Source organism: Mus caroli, chromosome 15 (assembly GCF_900094665.2).
Source record: "Mus caroli chromosome 15, CAROLI_EIJ_v1.1, whole genome shotgun sequence".
Classification (NCBI taxonomy): Eukaryota; Metazoa; Chordata; class Mammalia; order Rodentia; family Muridae; genus Mus; species Mus caroli.
The window spans coordinates 82,934,527-82,951,427 of NC_034584.1; the positions used below are offsets into that span (position 1 = coordinate 82,934,527).

Sequence of the window (16,901 nt, forward strand, 5' to 3'; positions counted from 1 at the left end):
TCAAATGTGTTGAGGAAACTCCCAAATTTCCTGAGCTCTTAAGTGATCAGTAAAAATCATGGGAGTGAATCCAACTGGATTGAATTCTCCTGTCTTGTCTTGTCTTTCTTTTCTTTTCTTTTCTTTTCTTTTCTTTTCTTTTCTTTTCTTTTCTTTTCTTTTTCTCAAGGAGGCTCCTGGGAACTTTATTGCATTTTTGTAACATTTATAAGAAACACATTTTCAGAATTTGGGCTTTGCTGTAACCTCAGAGCTTAGAAACCACCTCTAGGCTCTCAACCGACTCACAACCCAAAGCCAAGCCCCATACGCTTCCGCATGGCCCAGCGATCCGATCAGTACTTTAATGCCATGAACATCAGACTGTAGCAGGCAACTATGCAGGGCACACCCATCGTTCCTTCCTGCGCGGGCCCCCATATTACAGCAAGCCCAGCTTATGTTTCACCATCAAGTAGGGCTCGCCCATCAGTTCACTTTGTGATGGATCATTAAGAATATCCTCAAAAACCAATGGTCTCATCGTTGCCCCTCAAAATATCCAGTGAGAGGTCTGAGCTCGGGAGAAACGGGAGAAACTCCATCTGTAACTTCAGGGGAGCAAACAGACCCTGGATGCTCCTCAGGGTGGAAAAGTTCATCTTGTCCTGGTTGAGCTGGAATTTTTTTTCTGATAATTCAAGAGGGTAAGTGGGCAAAAGTTCATTTTTCACACAAGAAAATCCTTTCCAGAGAAGATCATGGCTCTCGAAAGGCCTGCTGGCTGAGAGCTCCGCAACTGTCCTTCAGCTCCGACCCAAGTCCTTTGGCGATCATCTTGGAAACAGCTCTGTGAGATCCTCCAAACCTGCTCAAGCCGCCTGACCAAACCACTCACTTCTGTTTCCGGGGCCGAGACACCTCGCCCCACCCCTCTCCTGTGTTTTCTTTCTCTCTCTTTTTGTTGTTTATTTGTTTGGGTTTTTTTCTTTCATTTTTTTAAGACATGGTTTTTCTGTGTATTCCTAAATGTCTTGCAACTTGCTCTGTAGACCAGGCTGGCTTTGAACTCTGAGATCTGCCTGCCTCTGCCTCCCAAGTGCTGGGATTAAAGGCATGCACCACCACCATCTGGCTCTGTGGTTTGTTTGTTTGTTTTTTTGGGGGTTTTTTTGTTTTTTTTTTGAGGGGGAAATGTTTAGCATACATCATCACTTTTGTGACTTTCAAAAGTGTTTCCTGTTAAGAAATACAAGCAAGCTGTTCTGAATCAGAGAAGGAGGGCCCACTCTCCGAGCTCTCCTCACTCCTGACATACAATGACTTGTGTGTTATGTCTTGATTGCTGCTGCAATACTGGTTCCTAGAACATGCATGCCCTGTTCTTCAGTAGAATCTTTAAACAACCGCCTTTTCTCCCTTTGCCCACTGAATATTTACAGGCCATGGTTTTGTGTGTGCGTGTTCCGCTGTGCCATATGCCAATACGTTTGACTTTCTCTGTGTGAGATGTGTAGACTTCAGGGAGACAGCGGAACTAAAGGCACAGAGGGTAGGCCTCAGAGGTGTCAAAGCCCCAGAGCATTCAGGAGCATGGCTGAAGGAAGGTGAGCTGAGGATTCTGGGAAGTAGAATATAGAGGCCATTGAAGTACAGACACCTGTAGGCATGGAAGCCACTTGGCTTTGACCTTGAGGTGGAATTGGTCAAGGTGGCATTCTGGTGTTGGGTGGAGAACAGGCTGGGGTAATGGGGAGATTGTGACCCAGAATGGTGAGAAGAGATCCAATTCCAGATAGATATAGAGAAGCCAATCCATCCTACTTGCTGTCAGTATGGAGGGCTATTTAGGCAGTCAGAGAGGACGGTCTTGGAGCAACGTTTTCTTATAAATATGAAGTTACAATGTCTGTAAGGCATTTGCTTGGAAATGTAGAAGAGGCCGATCCGAGGCAGCAGCTCAGGCTGGTAGCAACCACGCACAGTCCTGAAAGCCAGGACTACCATATACTGTGATAGAAAGCCTGTCTGGGGTACCTAGCCAGCATCTCTGAAGATGACTCAAACCCTATAAATAGTCAGGTCCTGTGTATTATTTTCCTGTGTATTCTGAGTAACACACTTGAGAAGGTTTTATGACAGCCTCTAAATGTTTAAGCAATGCTGCCATTACTCCCAATTTAATTGAAGAGTGCCAATGATGTACAAACAGACAAACCAAAGCTAGAACTAAATCAGATCCCCAACAAACACAACAGAATACATATTGTTTATGACACACAGCATATCCAGTGAAGGAGATTCAGGAGATCAACAAAGTAGGGGACACCCTTGATAAGGTTTGTGTTCTATTTTGTTTTGAGACAGCCTCTCACTATGTAGCCCTGGCAGGCCTAGAACTATGAAGACCAAACTGACCTGGAAGTCACAGAAATCTGCCTGCCTCTTCCTCCTAAGTCCTATTAAAGGTGCATGTCACTAGGCCCTGACAAGTTTTAAGAACAGAAGTCATCCAAATTTTACTCTCTAAGACTGACTAACATCAGTAGCCGAAACTCTCTAAATAATCGTATACTGACAACATGCCTGTGTGGACTAGGGTGGGGAGACAGCAAAATAAAACTCAAACCACAAGACAAATATGAAATTGCGATTCAAATTGTATAGAATGCACCTTAACCAAAATTTAAAGAGAAATCTATAGCTTGTAAATGCTGTCTTAAAAACAGCGAGCCAACAAAACCAAATTTTGGGATGTAGTTTTGTTGTAGGGATATTAAGTTTGCCAGGCTTTGGACCTCTAGCCCAGCTTAAAGCATTGTGATAGCACGGGTCTGTAACCTCTGAACTTGGGAGATGGAGGCAGGGGATCAGGAATGCAAGAGCATCCTTGGCTACATCATGAGTTCATAGCCTAGGTACATAGCATCCTTCTCAAACAAACAAATAAAGCTGTAGGGAATATTGGGATAGAGGGACCATCCTACGAAACCGCTCCTAAGTTCACACTGGGTAGTGAAACTCTTTATCTTTGTACTTAAGTGGATCGAGCAGAAACGCCTGGCCCAGCTTCATGCTGCAGTCATCCGGCACAAAGCGCCACCCTCTCTTCCACACACTGCGCATGCCAGGCCTCTCATCTCTTGCACGAGGACCGCCATGCTCCCTCACGTGCTAACCGCCAACCTCTCATGGCTAACGGTCGAGCCTCGTGGAATACACAGGGACCCCATTGGCTGAGTTCTATGACAGGCAGGCGCAGGCGCAGACCCAAGAACCCCATTGGCTGGCTTCTACAGGCGCATGCGTGCTGGCCCGTGGGCGGGGCTGTGGCGTGCGGGCAAGAAGTTGGGACGGAGGTGGAATCCGCCGCGTGGATACCATGCTGCGCCTCGCTGCCAAGCTGGTGTCCTTCTTCTGGAGGAAGGAGGACATCCCTGAGGAGGAGGTCGGGCAACCAGGGCGGGAGCTGTCGGAAGGTAAGGGTGCACGGAGCACTCCGCTGGAAGCCCGCCGCAGTCCTGTGAGGTGGGGCGAAGCTGTGACCCCCTCGGGTCGGGCGCTCCCACCTTCCTTCGGTGGTTCGAGAACAGGCCTTTGGAAGCTTAGGCTTGGCCCTCCCTTCCTTCGCAAACCCAAACGGGCTGTATCTCTTAGTCGTTTTTCTCAGAGAGAAAAAAAAAAGGGTGCGTGATTTTGCACGGGTGCCTTGTTATTCTTGGGCCAGTGCCATGGCTACCTCATTGTCCCTTTCCTTCACTGTGCGTGATTTTGTGCTACACGCACCAACTGGACATCGCTGCCCGCTCTCTGCCTGGCTTTGGTCCCCACGAGCTCTCAGTGGGATGAGTGAGGTCCGGAAACCATCATTCTACCACTTGGAGTTGTCCTTTCCAAAAGCAATGAAGTCATTCCCCTTGGATTCTTTATCATTCCCAGGCTTCCAGTTCTGGCGTTTCTGAAGTAGCAACAAAAAATAAGTCTAGGGTTGTGGGGGTCGCCACAAAAGGAGGAGCTGTATTAAAGGGTCGCGGCGTTAGAACCATTGCCAAGAACAGTGACTTTCAGCATGAGCTCGGGTTTCACTCCAGAGTTACCAGGTTACCCCTCCCCGGAGCTCAGGGCCATGCTCGCTGCCTTTCTTCCTAGTTTTTCTTTTGCATGAGAACTTGGGCTAGTGGCTCCCTGGATTTCGCCATCCTCTAAAAGAGTGAAAATTTTGAGAGAAGCTAAAAATAACATTAAAAAAAAATGAAGTTGTTGAGCACAGCATGGTAATGAAAAGGTCTTTTGTATTTAGATGTGCTGATTTCTGTAACAAAATATAACCTGGAGAAAATAATGGCATACAGCCAAAGGGGGAGGTTCTCAACCTGTGGGTCACGGCCCCTGTAAGGGGGGGGATGTCACCTATCAGCTATTTACATTATGATTCGCAATAGTTATGAATAGCAAAATTACAGACGTGAAGTAGCAAGAAAAATAATTTTATGGTTGAGGTTACCACAACGTTAGGAACAATATTAAAGGGTCACTGCGTTAGGAAGGTTGAGAACCACTGTAAAAAAAATATATATAGTGGCTTTCTGCAACAGCTTGAGCTCCAGTTTTATGGTGTCCTGTCATGTGTATTGGCTGATTTTGTGTGTCAACTTGACACAGGCTGGAGTTATCATAGAGAAAAGAGCTTCAGTTGAGGAAATGCCTCCATGAGATCCAGCTGTGGGGCATAGTGATCAAGAGGGGAAGAAAGCCCATTGTGGGTGGTACCATCCCCAGGCTGGTGGCCTTGGGTTCTATAAGAAAGCAAGCTGAGCAAGCCAGGGGAAGCAAGCCAGTAAGTAACATCCCTCCATGGCCTCTGCATCAGCTCCTGCTTCCTGACCTGCTTGAGTTCCAGTACAGACTTCCTTTGGTGTGGAAGTGTAAGCTGAATAAACCCTTTCCTCCCCAACTTGCTTCTTGGTCATGATGTTTGTGCAAGAATAGAAACTCTGACTAAGACAGTAATGTGATCAGAGTACAGGAAGGTTTGCCAAAGAAAGGTCACAGGAAAGGTTTAGTGAGGACTCTTAAGATGGTATCTGGAGCCCCAGTTCATGAAAGATCACCGAATGACCAAGTTTCTATACTTTCTTGGAGTAGATAGACTTTTCTATGCCCCAGTGTTGTGTTTGGAACCTTCTAAGACTGTGGCTTTGATGGTGACAACAGCAAATAGCACATGTCTAGGACTCCTCCGGTGTCTGTTTAAGCCTGACAGTGTCTGGGGCCCCTTAGCCTGTGCCCACCCCTCAGAAGTCTGTGTGTCCGTTGCACAGTTATTTATTTGTCTAACAGTCGTCATGTAGAGATAGCTACCACCCTCAGGGCTACACATGGTAGAAGAGCTAGAGTCAAACCAGCCAGTCAGGCTTGCTAATCAAAGCTCTCCCCACCATGTTTACTACCTGTGCCCCTCAGCACCTAGGCTTTTGTTTCAAAGTCACTCTTCTAAGCATCTCTTAGTGGCAGTGTCTCTGGGCCAGGCTGTTAGGTTCCTGTCCCCCATGAGTGCCCACACTTTGCCTTCCTCCTGGGGAGTTTAATGGTAGTGGGATTTGGGATCCCCCCCCTTTTAGATTTAGTGTGTGTGTGTGTGTGTGTGTGTGTAAGAGAGAGACAGACAGACAGACAGACAAAGGCAGGGGGAGAGAGGAATATACCACATATATGGGGTACCTGCAGAGGCCAGAGGAAGGTGTGAGATCCTCAGCCGCTATAGATGGTTATGAGCCCCTCCCATGGTTGCTGGGAACTGAACTTGGGTCCTCTGGAGGAGCAGCGAGCACTCTGCTGTTCTCTCCGGCCCTGGGATGCTTATTTATTATTAATACACCCCCTGTGCTCGCTTATCTCAGGTGACACCAGGTTGAAAACGGTGCAGGGCGTTGTGACAAGATACTGCAGTGACTATGGCATGATTGACGACCTGATCTACTTTTCCAATGATGTTGTGACGAGTAAAGTGCTTCTGAATGTGGGACAGGAAGTCATTGCTGTCGTTGAAGAAAACAAAGTGTCAAATGGACTGAAAGCAATCAGAGTAAGTCCTATTTATAAGGAGTCACTCCTCACCCTGAGTCACCACATTTGTTAGCTTCTCAGTCATGGCCTAGCTGAGGAGAACGTAGTGAAGTCGGCCTGTGAGTGAGGAGAAGGGGCTTTATTTTATTCGTTATAGTGATTTCTGGTTTAAAAACAAAACAAAACAAATGATGATAATTGTAAATGATCAAGTCATAGACATTGTAATTCAAAAAGTAAAGTCTTCCTATAAGTTTATGCTATGGTGTATATTCATGAATAGGTTTTTTTTTTATTCTTTAGTGTTTTTAAAACATTATGTACAATTATAAAGATTGGCCAAGTGAGGTAGCACACAAGATCTCTGTGATTTCTAGACCTACCTGGTCTACAGAGTGAGTTCCAGGACAGCCAGGGCTTCATGGTGAAGAAAAACAAAAGTATAAAGCTGGACTCTGTTATCTGACTACCAAAGATGGCCAGTGGCATCTATTCAGTAATTTACTCTTTCATATAAAACTAGTTCTTTAGTACTGTAAGTTCTTTCTTTCTTTCTTTCTTTTTTTTTTTTTTTTTTTTTTTTTTTTCGAGACAGGGTTTCTCTGTATAGTCCTGGTTGTCCTGGAGCTCACTTTGTAGACCAGGCTGGCCTCGAACTCAGAAATCCGCCTGCCTCTGCCTCCCAAGTGCTGGGACTAAAGGTGTGCACCACCACGCCCAGCTAGTACTATAAATTCTTAGCGGTAGAATTGATAGGTTAAATTAAAATGATCAAACTACTACTGAGTTAGCAGTTAGTAAGGTTGCGTTGGCCCCTTTCCATGGATGTTAGGATCTGTACTCTGAACCACATGGTCCCTGCAGGAGCTCACAGCCCCTGAGGTACTGCTCCAGCTCTCACAATTGCCTTTGACTTTGTTACAGTGTTTCATTTTATATCACTACATGCTTAAGTTTTTTTTATTTTAATCTGTCTCTTTGATGGTTGATTAAATATTCTTTTTAGAAAAATAGAATCTTGTTATATAGCCTAAACTAAACTAGTCGTGAGACTCACTGTCTTCTGCCTTAGCCACCCAAATGCCAGATTTAACCTATGCACAACCATGTCCACATTGTTTTAGAAGCTTAATTTCCTTTTTGTATTCATTATTGCTAGCACATAAAAACAAAACAAATTGTTGTATGCCTAATACTTGCCAAATTCAGTTATTAGGTTTATCCATTTGGGGGCTGTTTTAAAATGTAAAATTTAGGAACTTATACACAGGATCAAGCCATTTGTGAATGAAGACAGTTTTAGTAGTTTCTAGTTTGGATGTCTTTGGTTCCCGTTTCTTACCTAATTGCTCTGCTGAGGACTTTGAGCACAGTGTTGAATGAAGGGAGGAGACTGGGACCCTGGCCTCTTTCCTGACCTGCAGAGGAGAGCTTTTCAACTTTCAGCCTTGGGTTGATGTTAGCCATGGATTTTTCACTTACAGCCTTCACTATGCTGGAAAACTTCTCTTTGTATTCCTACTTTGATGTTTATATTGTAAAGGACTGTCTGAACATTGTGAGGGTTTGGGGGGGCAGGGGAGATAAAAGGTGGATGCCATCATGCCCAGCCTGGAAACTTTTAAGATAAAATTATTGTGGCATCTGTTTATTACATAGTGACAATTTTCATGATGACATTAGAGATATTTTTAGTACTTTTTAAAAAATATGTATGTATAAGTGTTTTGCCTGCATGTGTGTCTGTGCTTCATGTGTGTGCTTGCCTGCAAGTGTGTCTGTGTGCTTCATGTGTGTGCATGAGAAGTCCAGAAGAAGGCATCAGAGAGCTACAGATGGAACGAGAGCTGCAGGTGGCTGCTAGTTGCTATGTAGATGCTGGGGATTAAATCCAACTCCTCTGAAAGACCTGTCAGTGCTCTTAACTACTGAACAATCTCTGAAGCCCAAAGATATTTTTATACAAGTATACCATATAAAGATACCATCCTTTCTTTCTTCCCTATTCTAGAAGGTTTGAATTTTATCAAATGATTTTTATGTGTCAATGGAAATACATGACTATTTCATTCTATCAGTGTGATATGTTGACTGAATTTGAAACTTTTAACTACTTCTGCATTTGTTCGTGGTATATGTTCCTTATAATATGCTGTTACGTTCAGTTTGCTAATGTTTTCATATTGAATCAGAAGAGATTGCTATACAGCTCTGTGTCCAAAAATATGTTAGTTCAATTCTGCCTCCCATGGTGGTGGAATTACTGGTGAGGTCAGGAGTAGGATTCATGCCCTTTTAAAGGACAAGCCAGAGAGCCCCTTAAAGATCCCTTCAGGAGCTGGAGAGATGGCTCAGTGGTTAAGAATGCTTGTTGCTCCTGTGTGTGACCCAGCATCCACATCATCTGGCTTACAGCCACCTTTTACTCCTGCAGTTAGATACTGTCTTCTAATTCACATACACACATGAATAAAAACCAAAAAGATTTTTTCTTTGAGACAGGGTATCACTGTGTAGACCTGGTTGCCTTGGAACTCTCACATAAATCAGACTGGCCTCTGATGGAGACCCACCAGCCTCTGTGTCCTAGGTGCTTTCTAACTTTAAAAACTCAACCCCTTCAGAAGGCACTCACTGTGAATCAGAAAACAAATATTCACCATTCAACTGCCATACCTGGTCTTGAACTTCCCAATTTAGGATGGGGATATTGCCTACAATCTGTTTTTATTCTTGTTTATAACAGTGTAAAGAGCCATTCTTTTGTCTTACAGGTAGAAGCTGTCTCTGACAAATGGGAAGATGATAGCAAAAACTCTAGCAAAGGGTTTTCAGACTCCAGCCCCAGAGTGCTGATTGGCTGTGTGACTTCCATGTTGGAAGGTGCTGGCTATATCAACCAGACCACATACTTCTCTCTGGAGAGTGTGTGTGAAGGTAAATTAAGTTTAGTTGCCTACGCGTGTCATGGAAAGAGTCATGTTTTCGAGTGGCTGCCAGGTGTTGGCCTCACACGAGGATTCTTCATGTTGAGTGGACTTTGGATTGGAGGTCACTGTTTCAATACTTTTTTGTTTTTATCTGTCAAACATATTGATTGATCATTAAGTTGCTGATATAAGAATGGTGTGTTTGTCTAAGACAGTGGTTCTCAACCTTCCTAATGCTGTAGTCCTTTAATACAGTTCCTCACGCTGTGGTGACCCAAAACCCACAAAATTCATTTCATTGCTACTTCTTAACTCTAATTTTGCTACTATTATGAATTGTAATGAAAATACTTTTGCAGACAGAGGTTTACCAAGGGGGTCAAGCCCCACAGATTGAGAACCACTGGGAAATGTCCTTTGTTTGTTAAGACAGAATTTTACACTGTAGGCCAGGTTAGAACTTGCAGTGACCTTCCTATTTCTGTTTCTTGAGTGCTTGATCTGATTACAGGTCTAAGCTACAGCATTGGTTTAAGAATAGTTCTGTGATACTTCACATGTATTAAAGTAAGACTTGGATCACCTTGCATTTTCCCAAGATTATATGCCAAATTTTCTTTCTAGCCAAACTAAAATTTTACTTTTATGTTTAAAGAAAGAATTTGCTTATGTCATTTGCTAAGTTGAATTTGGTCTGTTTGCTGTTTACCTGCTCTGGGGTGAAGCCTATGCTAGTCACTGGAGACAAGAACAGCGAGTCAGTTCTTCCTCCAGGCAAAATGCTGTACACACTGCAAACAGGAAGGGGAATGGAAATGGTACCACGGGGGTTGCTTTTGGACTGTGGCACTAGGCTCTATGTCAGAAGATAAACATCCGCTGCCTGTAACCTGGGTGCCAGCCAACCGGGAAGCCTCCTCTGTTACTCTGACCCAAACCTCTAGTTGCCAAAATGAAGTTGACAGGTGGCTACTGGGGATTTTGAGACCTATTTTTTCAAAGGAACTCTCAGTTCTGGTAGACGGTTGCCTGTGACTAGACCATTCAGCCATGCCAGCTAGAAGCCATTCCCAGGGCAACCTTGATGGGAGATGTCCCCAGAGAGAAAAAGCAGAAGGTGTTTCGCACTGTAACTGTTGACTGCGTTGTGGAAACCTTTCTGGAATAGCACTCTGACGCCAGTGGTAGTGTATGACAGGACACACTGTCAGTCCACTGAAACCAGAATAATTCCTGAAAGGCTTTGGCATCGGGTCCAGTTTATAGTTTCATTTTATACTCTAAAACCACAAGGTTGGGAGAGGGATAAGCGATCGTGACTTTACCCACACGTACATGCAGCCAGCCAGTTGTTAGGGCAGTAACTGATGCTTCAGCACTTATTTCTGATATTCTGAGGTCCTTTATTGCTTTTAAGTCCTGTACCCAAGGCTGGCCAGATTGCTCAGTGGGTATATTATTATGCAACACTGTCAACCTGAGTATTAGCCCTAGAACTGTTTATTCAGATGACAGGAGAGAGAACTGAGTCTACAGAGTTGGCCTCTGACCTCCACATATATTCCACATCAGAGTCAGGAGGATCTCTTGAGTTCAAAACCTGCCTGATCTACATTAAAAAAATGATAGTAATAATAATAAATTTTTAAAAATCTTGTACCAACATCTGCCCTCTCTTCTCATTCCCCTCCTGCCTTCCAGACCCTATCCCAGTGACAGAGTCCTTTGCCCTGCCAAGCAGACAGTTGGTACAGCTCCTCCATGCCTGCCTGTTCTCTGCTCTCTCAGCCTGGTCATTTGGCCCATCCAGTCCTGTTCCTGGTGCTCAAAGAAAGTGTTAGCAGAGGGTGGTAAGGAGAGAGCGGGCAAGGAACTCTGCATGTGTTCATATACCCTGAGCCCACAACTTGTGGGGGTCACTCAGATGCAGCTAGGGGTGGCCACGTGACTTTTTCTGTGCTGGTACATATCTGAGAAGAGGTGCTAACGTTAAAATTAAGCTGCTTTTGGTCAGCATTTTGATAGTATAATAACCAATGTTGAGGATGGTGCTTTTCATAAACACACAGTACAAAATAATAGAATTATATTAAGAATCATTTCAGAAACTGTTAGAAAATTGGCCCTTAATTTCAAGATATAATAAACATTTTTTGAGGCAGAATCTCACTATATAGTCCTGACTGACCTGGAACTTACTATATAGACCAGGCTGACTTTGAACTTAGAGATGTGCCTTCCTCTGCCTCCCAAATGATAAGATTAAAGGCGTGTGCCAGCACACCTGGCTTATTTGACACTTACTTATGAAGCTCAAGTCAGCAACGCACATAGCAGGTTCATTCTGTGATGTTAATACTTATTGTCAACCTGGCTAAATTGAAAATCATCCAAGAGGCACACTCTGAGTGTGGGCCGTACCATCGCACAGGCGGGGCCCAGAGTGAATGAAACAGGAAAAGAGGATGGCAACCTCTGCGTGGAAACTCACTTTTTTTTGCTTCCTGAGAGTGGACATGGTGTGAACAGCCACCTTACATTCCAGCCAGCACCACAGAGGTGTTCTCAATGCCATCCTTCCCTCCCTCTTCAAACTGAGACCCCCAAAATCTTGCCTTGTAAGTTGGTTTTGTTAAGTATTTTGTCTCAGCAGTAAGATAAGATAAGCAGTAATGCAACTAATACAGACAGTACTGAGAAGCAAGGCTATGCTGTGAGGAGCCTGGCTGTGAGGTTCGTAGGAGTTTGGAAGTTGTGTGCAGGAGAAGTATGGAAGAGTCTGGAGCTTGAGGCTAGAGAGGCCCGAGAACTGTATGAGTTTAATGGGCCGTGCTATTGGGAACATGGAAGACAGGAGTGGAACACCTACTCTTGGCTCACAGCGTTTCAGAAAGCACTCAGGGCTGTACTGGGAGTTCACCTACAAGCAAATTCAGCTGCTTCCTGCTTATATCCTCGAAGCTTGAGTAAGACTGACTTTAAATGCAGTGAACTAAGTTGTTTGGTGGAGGACATTTCAAGATACGGTGCACATCAGCTGTGGCGTGGTCACTGTTTGCTCCTCTTACTCGGATTTAAGTGAGATAGAGCAAAAAAGTAGGAAGAGTGAGTGTGAGCGTAGCTGAAGTTACCGATGCCACAGTGCCAAGAAAGCAGCCGAATTCTTAAACATGTCAGCATTAAGAGGAGCTCAGACTTGGTGCTGGGACGCTGGGACGCTGATGGCGAGACTTCACGTAACAAAAGTGTGAAAGGAGAGAGTGGAACCGAGAAGGCCATGGCAGAGGTGCTGTGCTCCGCAGTGTTTGCCTGCAGTGTTTCCCTGGCCCTAGCCATCAAGGTCTACAGAAGCTATGGTAGAAGGGAACCAAACTACATCTTAAACTGGAAACAGAACTTGACAGCGCTGTCCTTATGGTGCTGGTTTTCTTAATGGGCTATTAGGGAGGTTTGCACCAAAGTTCAGGAAGCCACTAAGTGTAAGGCAAGGTTAGATTTCCTGGAAGAAGGAAGGCCTTGAGAAATCATTGCATAAAATAGTGAAGACTAATTCCATAATGAAGAACTTAGTATGTCCAACAAGGGAAGCTCCACACATAGAGCAGAGCTGCCCCAAGCTATAGACAGCAGAGCTAAAGGAGCAGGGATGCCAAGGCTGTTGGAGACCAAAATTAGTCCATTGTAAGATCTCAGATGCAAGACATAAACTGCAGAGTTGGTGTTTGCCTTACTGGGTTTCAGTGTTGCTTGGCTGGATCTTTCTTTGCTGTGCCTCCATATCTCCCTTTTGAATTAGGGATGTGTACTGGGTCCGTTGTATATTAGAAGTATGTAGCTTGATTTTTGTTTGTTGTTATTATAGAGGTTCACACTCAAGAGGATGCCTGGATCTTGGTAGAGACTCTGGTTAAGTTTTAAAGAGTGTTGACCTTAGGGATTTTTTTTTCATTATGAAATACCATGAGCTTTTGAGGGCCAGAGGTGGACTGTTATGATTTTAGGTGTCAAGTTGACAACCGGTATACTTGGTTACTATTCACTATCAACATGACTGGATTTAGAATCACAGGAGATATCTCTGGGCATGAAATTATTTCCAGAGAGATTTAAGCAAGGAGGGAAGATCCACCTTAAATGTGGTGGCATCAGCCTATGGCCTGGGCTTCCCCCAGTCTTTGTCTAGTCTGATCCTGACTGTGGCTGCAAAGTGACCAGCTGCGTTGTGCTCTTTCCACCACTGTGAGGACTGCTCTCTGCACCACACACTCTGGGTCATCATGGATTGTGCCCAGAGCAACACCAAAGCTCCTTTCCTAAGCAGCTCTTGTCAGGCACTTTGTTGTCATAACAAGAAAAGTTCAACACTAACATAGTACACTTGAAAGACACACTGATGTGTGTGCACATGTGCATCTGTGTACATGTGCACCCGTGCTTGAGCACAAGTTTCTGCACATACTCTCCAGCATGATGTGTGTACATTTTGTTTTGTGGGTGCATATGAAGGCCATAGGTTAGATAGCAGGTGTCTTCCTCAATTGCTGTCCACTTTTCACTTATTTCTTTTGAGATAATTTAGCCCAAGCCTACCATGCGTATCGCTTTTATGTGGACTCTGGGATTTTAACTCATGCATATGCTTTCTCCTAAGCCCCAGGTCTTTGGGTATTTATTCTGGTTTTGGTTTTCTGAGACTGAATCTCACTATGTAGCTCTGGTTTGTAACTCTCTGTGTAGGTTAGGCTAACCTCTGCCTTCTGAGTGCTGGGATTTAAGGTGTGCACCATGACACCTGGTTAAAATTACTTTTAATATGGCAAAATAAAGAAAACAGATTCTGAGGGAAAGTCTGAGATGACAAGCCTGATTTAAGAATGAATGACCATATTGGGTTCTCTTCCCTTCTCTTCGAGCAGTGGCGCTCACCCTGTGGGTCACAACCCCTGTGGGGTCTCATGTGAGACATTCATAGTATGCTTCATAACTGTGGCAGAATCACAGTTACAAAGGATCAGTGAAATAATTGTATGATTGGGGGTCAGCACAACATGAGGAACTGTATTAAAGGGTCCCAGTATTAGGAAGGTTGAGATTCAGTGTTTTAGCAGCTGGAGAGTGGTTGGTACCTAAAACAGAAATCAGGGAAGCTGGCCTGAAAATTACTTGAGCGTGTCATAAGCTCAGCGTGCACTGCACATTTGAGTCCTATTGAAATTTTCTCTTTGGACATTTCAGGTTTCCACCCATGCAAGGGTGACTGGGTAGAGGCTGAGTATTGGATCAGGCCAGGGACATGGAGCAGTGAGGCAATCTCTGTGAAGCCTCTGAGGTACAAGCGTGTGGACAAGGTAATGCACTGATGAATGCTTTCTTGTTTCCTTAAGGAAGTAGAGGTGAGACTGGAGCAGTCGCTCAGTGGTGAAGAGCGCTGGCTGTTTTTCCAGAGGACCTAGATTTGATTCTTAGCACCCACGTGGTGGCTCACATCTGTCTAACTCCAGTTCCAGGGGATCCATTGCCCTCCCTCTTCTGGTATCCCAGGACCCTGCATGCATGTAGTACAAAGACATTCAGGCAAAGCCTCCCCACACAAAAAGTAAAATCATTTAGGAAAGGAAGCAGAGGCAGCAGCAGCTTCTGTAACTAAGGTCTGACGGCATGTCCCTGGATGTGTTAAAGATGTTCTAGGACACAGTGTGTACGTGACAAATTGAGGCCCTCAAGCTTGTCAGCTGATGATTTAGGGATGGCGTGGGTTATAGCAGCATTGGGTTTTGCACTGGGTTGAGGTGGATGCATGAACTGGATATAGCAGAGATGCTGGGGAAAGATGTCAGGCACCACCACCAACCTCTCACTCAGCCTGAACCCTTCCAGGCTCTTGTGCATCCATGTTGTACTGGACCTTACTGGTTTCCAAGGCCAGCCTGGGTTATTCAGATTCAGAGAGGCAAATGTTGAGAAGTGTGCCTCTTATCCGTATACACTTTGAAGCAATATCCAGCACTGCACTTGCAGGTTTGCATTTCCAGCCTGTGTGGGAGGAACGGGGTGATAGAGGACAGCATCTTCTTCAGCCTGGACTCCTTGAAGCTGCCGGAAGGGTACATACCGAGGAGACACGACATTGTCAATGCTGTGGTTGTGGAGAGCAGCCAGTCATGCTACATCTGGAGAGCACTGTGCATGACCCCTGTGAAGAGGTGGTATCCAAACAATTCTTTGGAAATAAAAGGGACAGTTTTAAGCATATTTTAAAGAGTTGTAGTCAAGTGCTGTCTACCTTTTCAGTCAGTCACGGGTTGTGTATACAATTCTGGTTCCACTAGATCATACCACCAGGCTAACAGGATGGCTCAGCACTTAAAGGTGCTTGCTGCCAAGGCTAACAGCCTGAGTTCAATCCCTAGAACTGACATATTAGGAGAGGACTACCAGAGGTTGTCCTCTGACATCCATGTGATCCAAAACATGTATAAACACATACACGTGAATGAGAGAGAGGTGGGGAGAGGTTTAAACTTTACTTAGGTGTGATACTGACATAAGGGTGGAATCCCGATAGGCCACTTTTAGCATGTGTGACTGACAGTAAAGCCAGAGCAGTAGACATTCCAGACCCTGCATCTACTGGTTAAGAAAAATCCTCTTTGTGGTTGAGTGAAGGTAGAATTCCAAGAGTCTCTTTGTTTTTAGAAACAAACTAGCTAGAATCTCTAGTTCTGGATGGACTAAAATTCTGTGTACACCAGGCTGGCCTCAAACTCATAGCCATCCACCTGCCTCTGCCTCCCATTAGGCATAACACTGCACACCTTACCCCAGGAGTCCCTGAATCCCACTGTAAAGGAAATGTAGTCATATAGCCTTCAACTGTACTCAAAAGAAAAAAATCTCAAACACAAGTTTGGGAGATCTCTGAATGCAAAGCCCTGTGTGTCTCCTTCCCTCCTTCCAGCAGCTGTCCTTTGTAGCCTGGGAGGCAATAGAGAGCAGAAATCTCAGCGGTGAGGTCCCTAAGGGAGTAGGTCAGATGCCACTGTTTGTCCCATTAGCTTTTGGGGGGATTTGTGATGCTCTTCTGTGAGATGACTTGAGAAATTGTGGGACTTGCAGAATCCCTTACTGGGCCCTCCATCATGTTATCAGTCAGTTGGTGCTGTAGGGAGGCAGGAGAACGATGAGAAGAGATGGCAGTGCTGTAGGGAGGCCACACCTCCGCCCTTTGACACTGGTGTCTTCTGCAGAGATGCCACTATTGGTGAAGCCCCTCAGGAGCCCTATGGAACCCTCTTACTGAAAAACAAAGGGGACATTGAAGTTACAAGAATGACCAGTTTTGGAACATTGAAGGAAGGAGAAAGCAAATCAATCGTGATCTGGATAGAGTGAGTGTGCCCTGGAGTCGCTTGTAAACTGTGACTGAAGACACTCTGTAGAAATAATTAGATGTCTATTTATCTTCCCTCTGAAAGTCTATAAAATATTCCACCTCTTGACTCATGAGCGGTCTCAGTTGGTAAAGGCCGTCACTGTGCAGGCCTGGAAACCTCATGTCAGCCCCCAAACCCACACTAGGGTGGAAGCAGAGAGCTGGCTCTCTTGAGCTATTCTCCAGCCTATATGAGCTCATCCTGAGGCATGCACCTGCACACACACTGCAGGATAATTGCTGAAAGGTCAAGGCTGTTCTGCATAACAAAAGTATCTCTCACTTTCTTCAAATTAAACCCTCACATATCCTTCAAACTGTAGGTGCACGCAGGGACCCTTTGCAACACTGAACTGTGTGGGTTGGGTTGACTGTAAGTCCTGACATAGAACATGATCTCTTGGGGCTGGTGAGATGGCTCAGTGGGTAAGAGCACCCGACTGCTCTTCCGAAGGTCCAGAGTTCAAATCCCAGCAACCACATGGTGGCTCACA

The 16,901-nt window shown here is 44.9% G+C and overlaps 1 protein-coding gene and 1 pseudogene across 2 annotated transcripts in view; one reads left to right on the plus strand and one right to left on the minus strand.

Moving 5' to 3' along the window:
* Positions 1–327: 327 nt before the first annotated feature.
* Positions 328–816, minus strand: LOC110310974 (annotated as a pseudogene).
* A 2,498-nt stretch (positions 817–3,314) lies between these two features.
* Positions 3,315–16,901, plus strand: part of Mov10l1 (Mov10 like RISC complex RNA helicase 1) — a 62,767-nt gene continuing 49,180 nt past the window's right edge. For both annotated transcript variants that reach the window (XM_021184119.2, XM_021184120.2), the window contains exons 1-6: positions 3,315–3,458; positions 5,880–6,064; positions 8,820–8,982; positions 14,211–14,323; positions 14,994–15,178; positions 16,223–16,363. In XM_021184119.2, the coding sequence (XP_021039778.1) occupies positions 3,362–3,458; positions 5,880–6,064; positions 8,820–8,982; positions 14,211–14,323; positions 14,994–15,178; positions 16,223–16,363 (884 nt within the window). In that variant the 5' untranslated portion in view covers positions 3,315–3,361. The remainder of the gene's footprint in view (positions 3,459–5,879; positions 6,065–8,819; positions 8,983–14,210; positions 14,324–14,993; positions 15,179–16,222; positions 16,364–16,901) is intronic.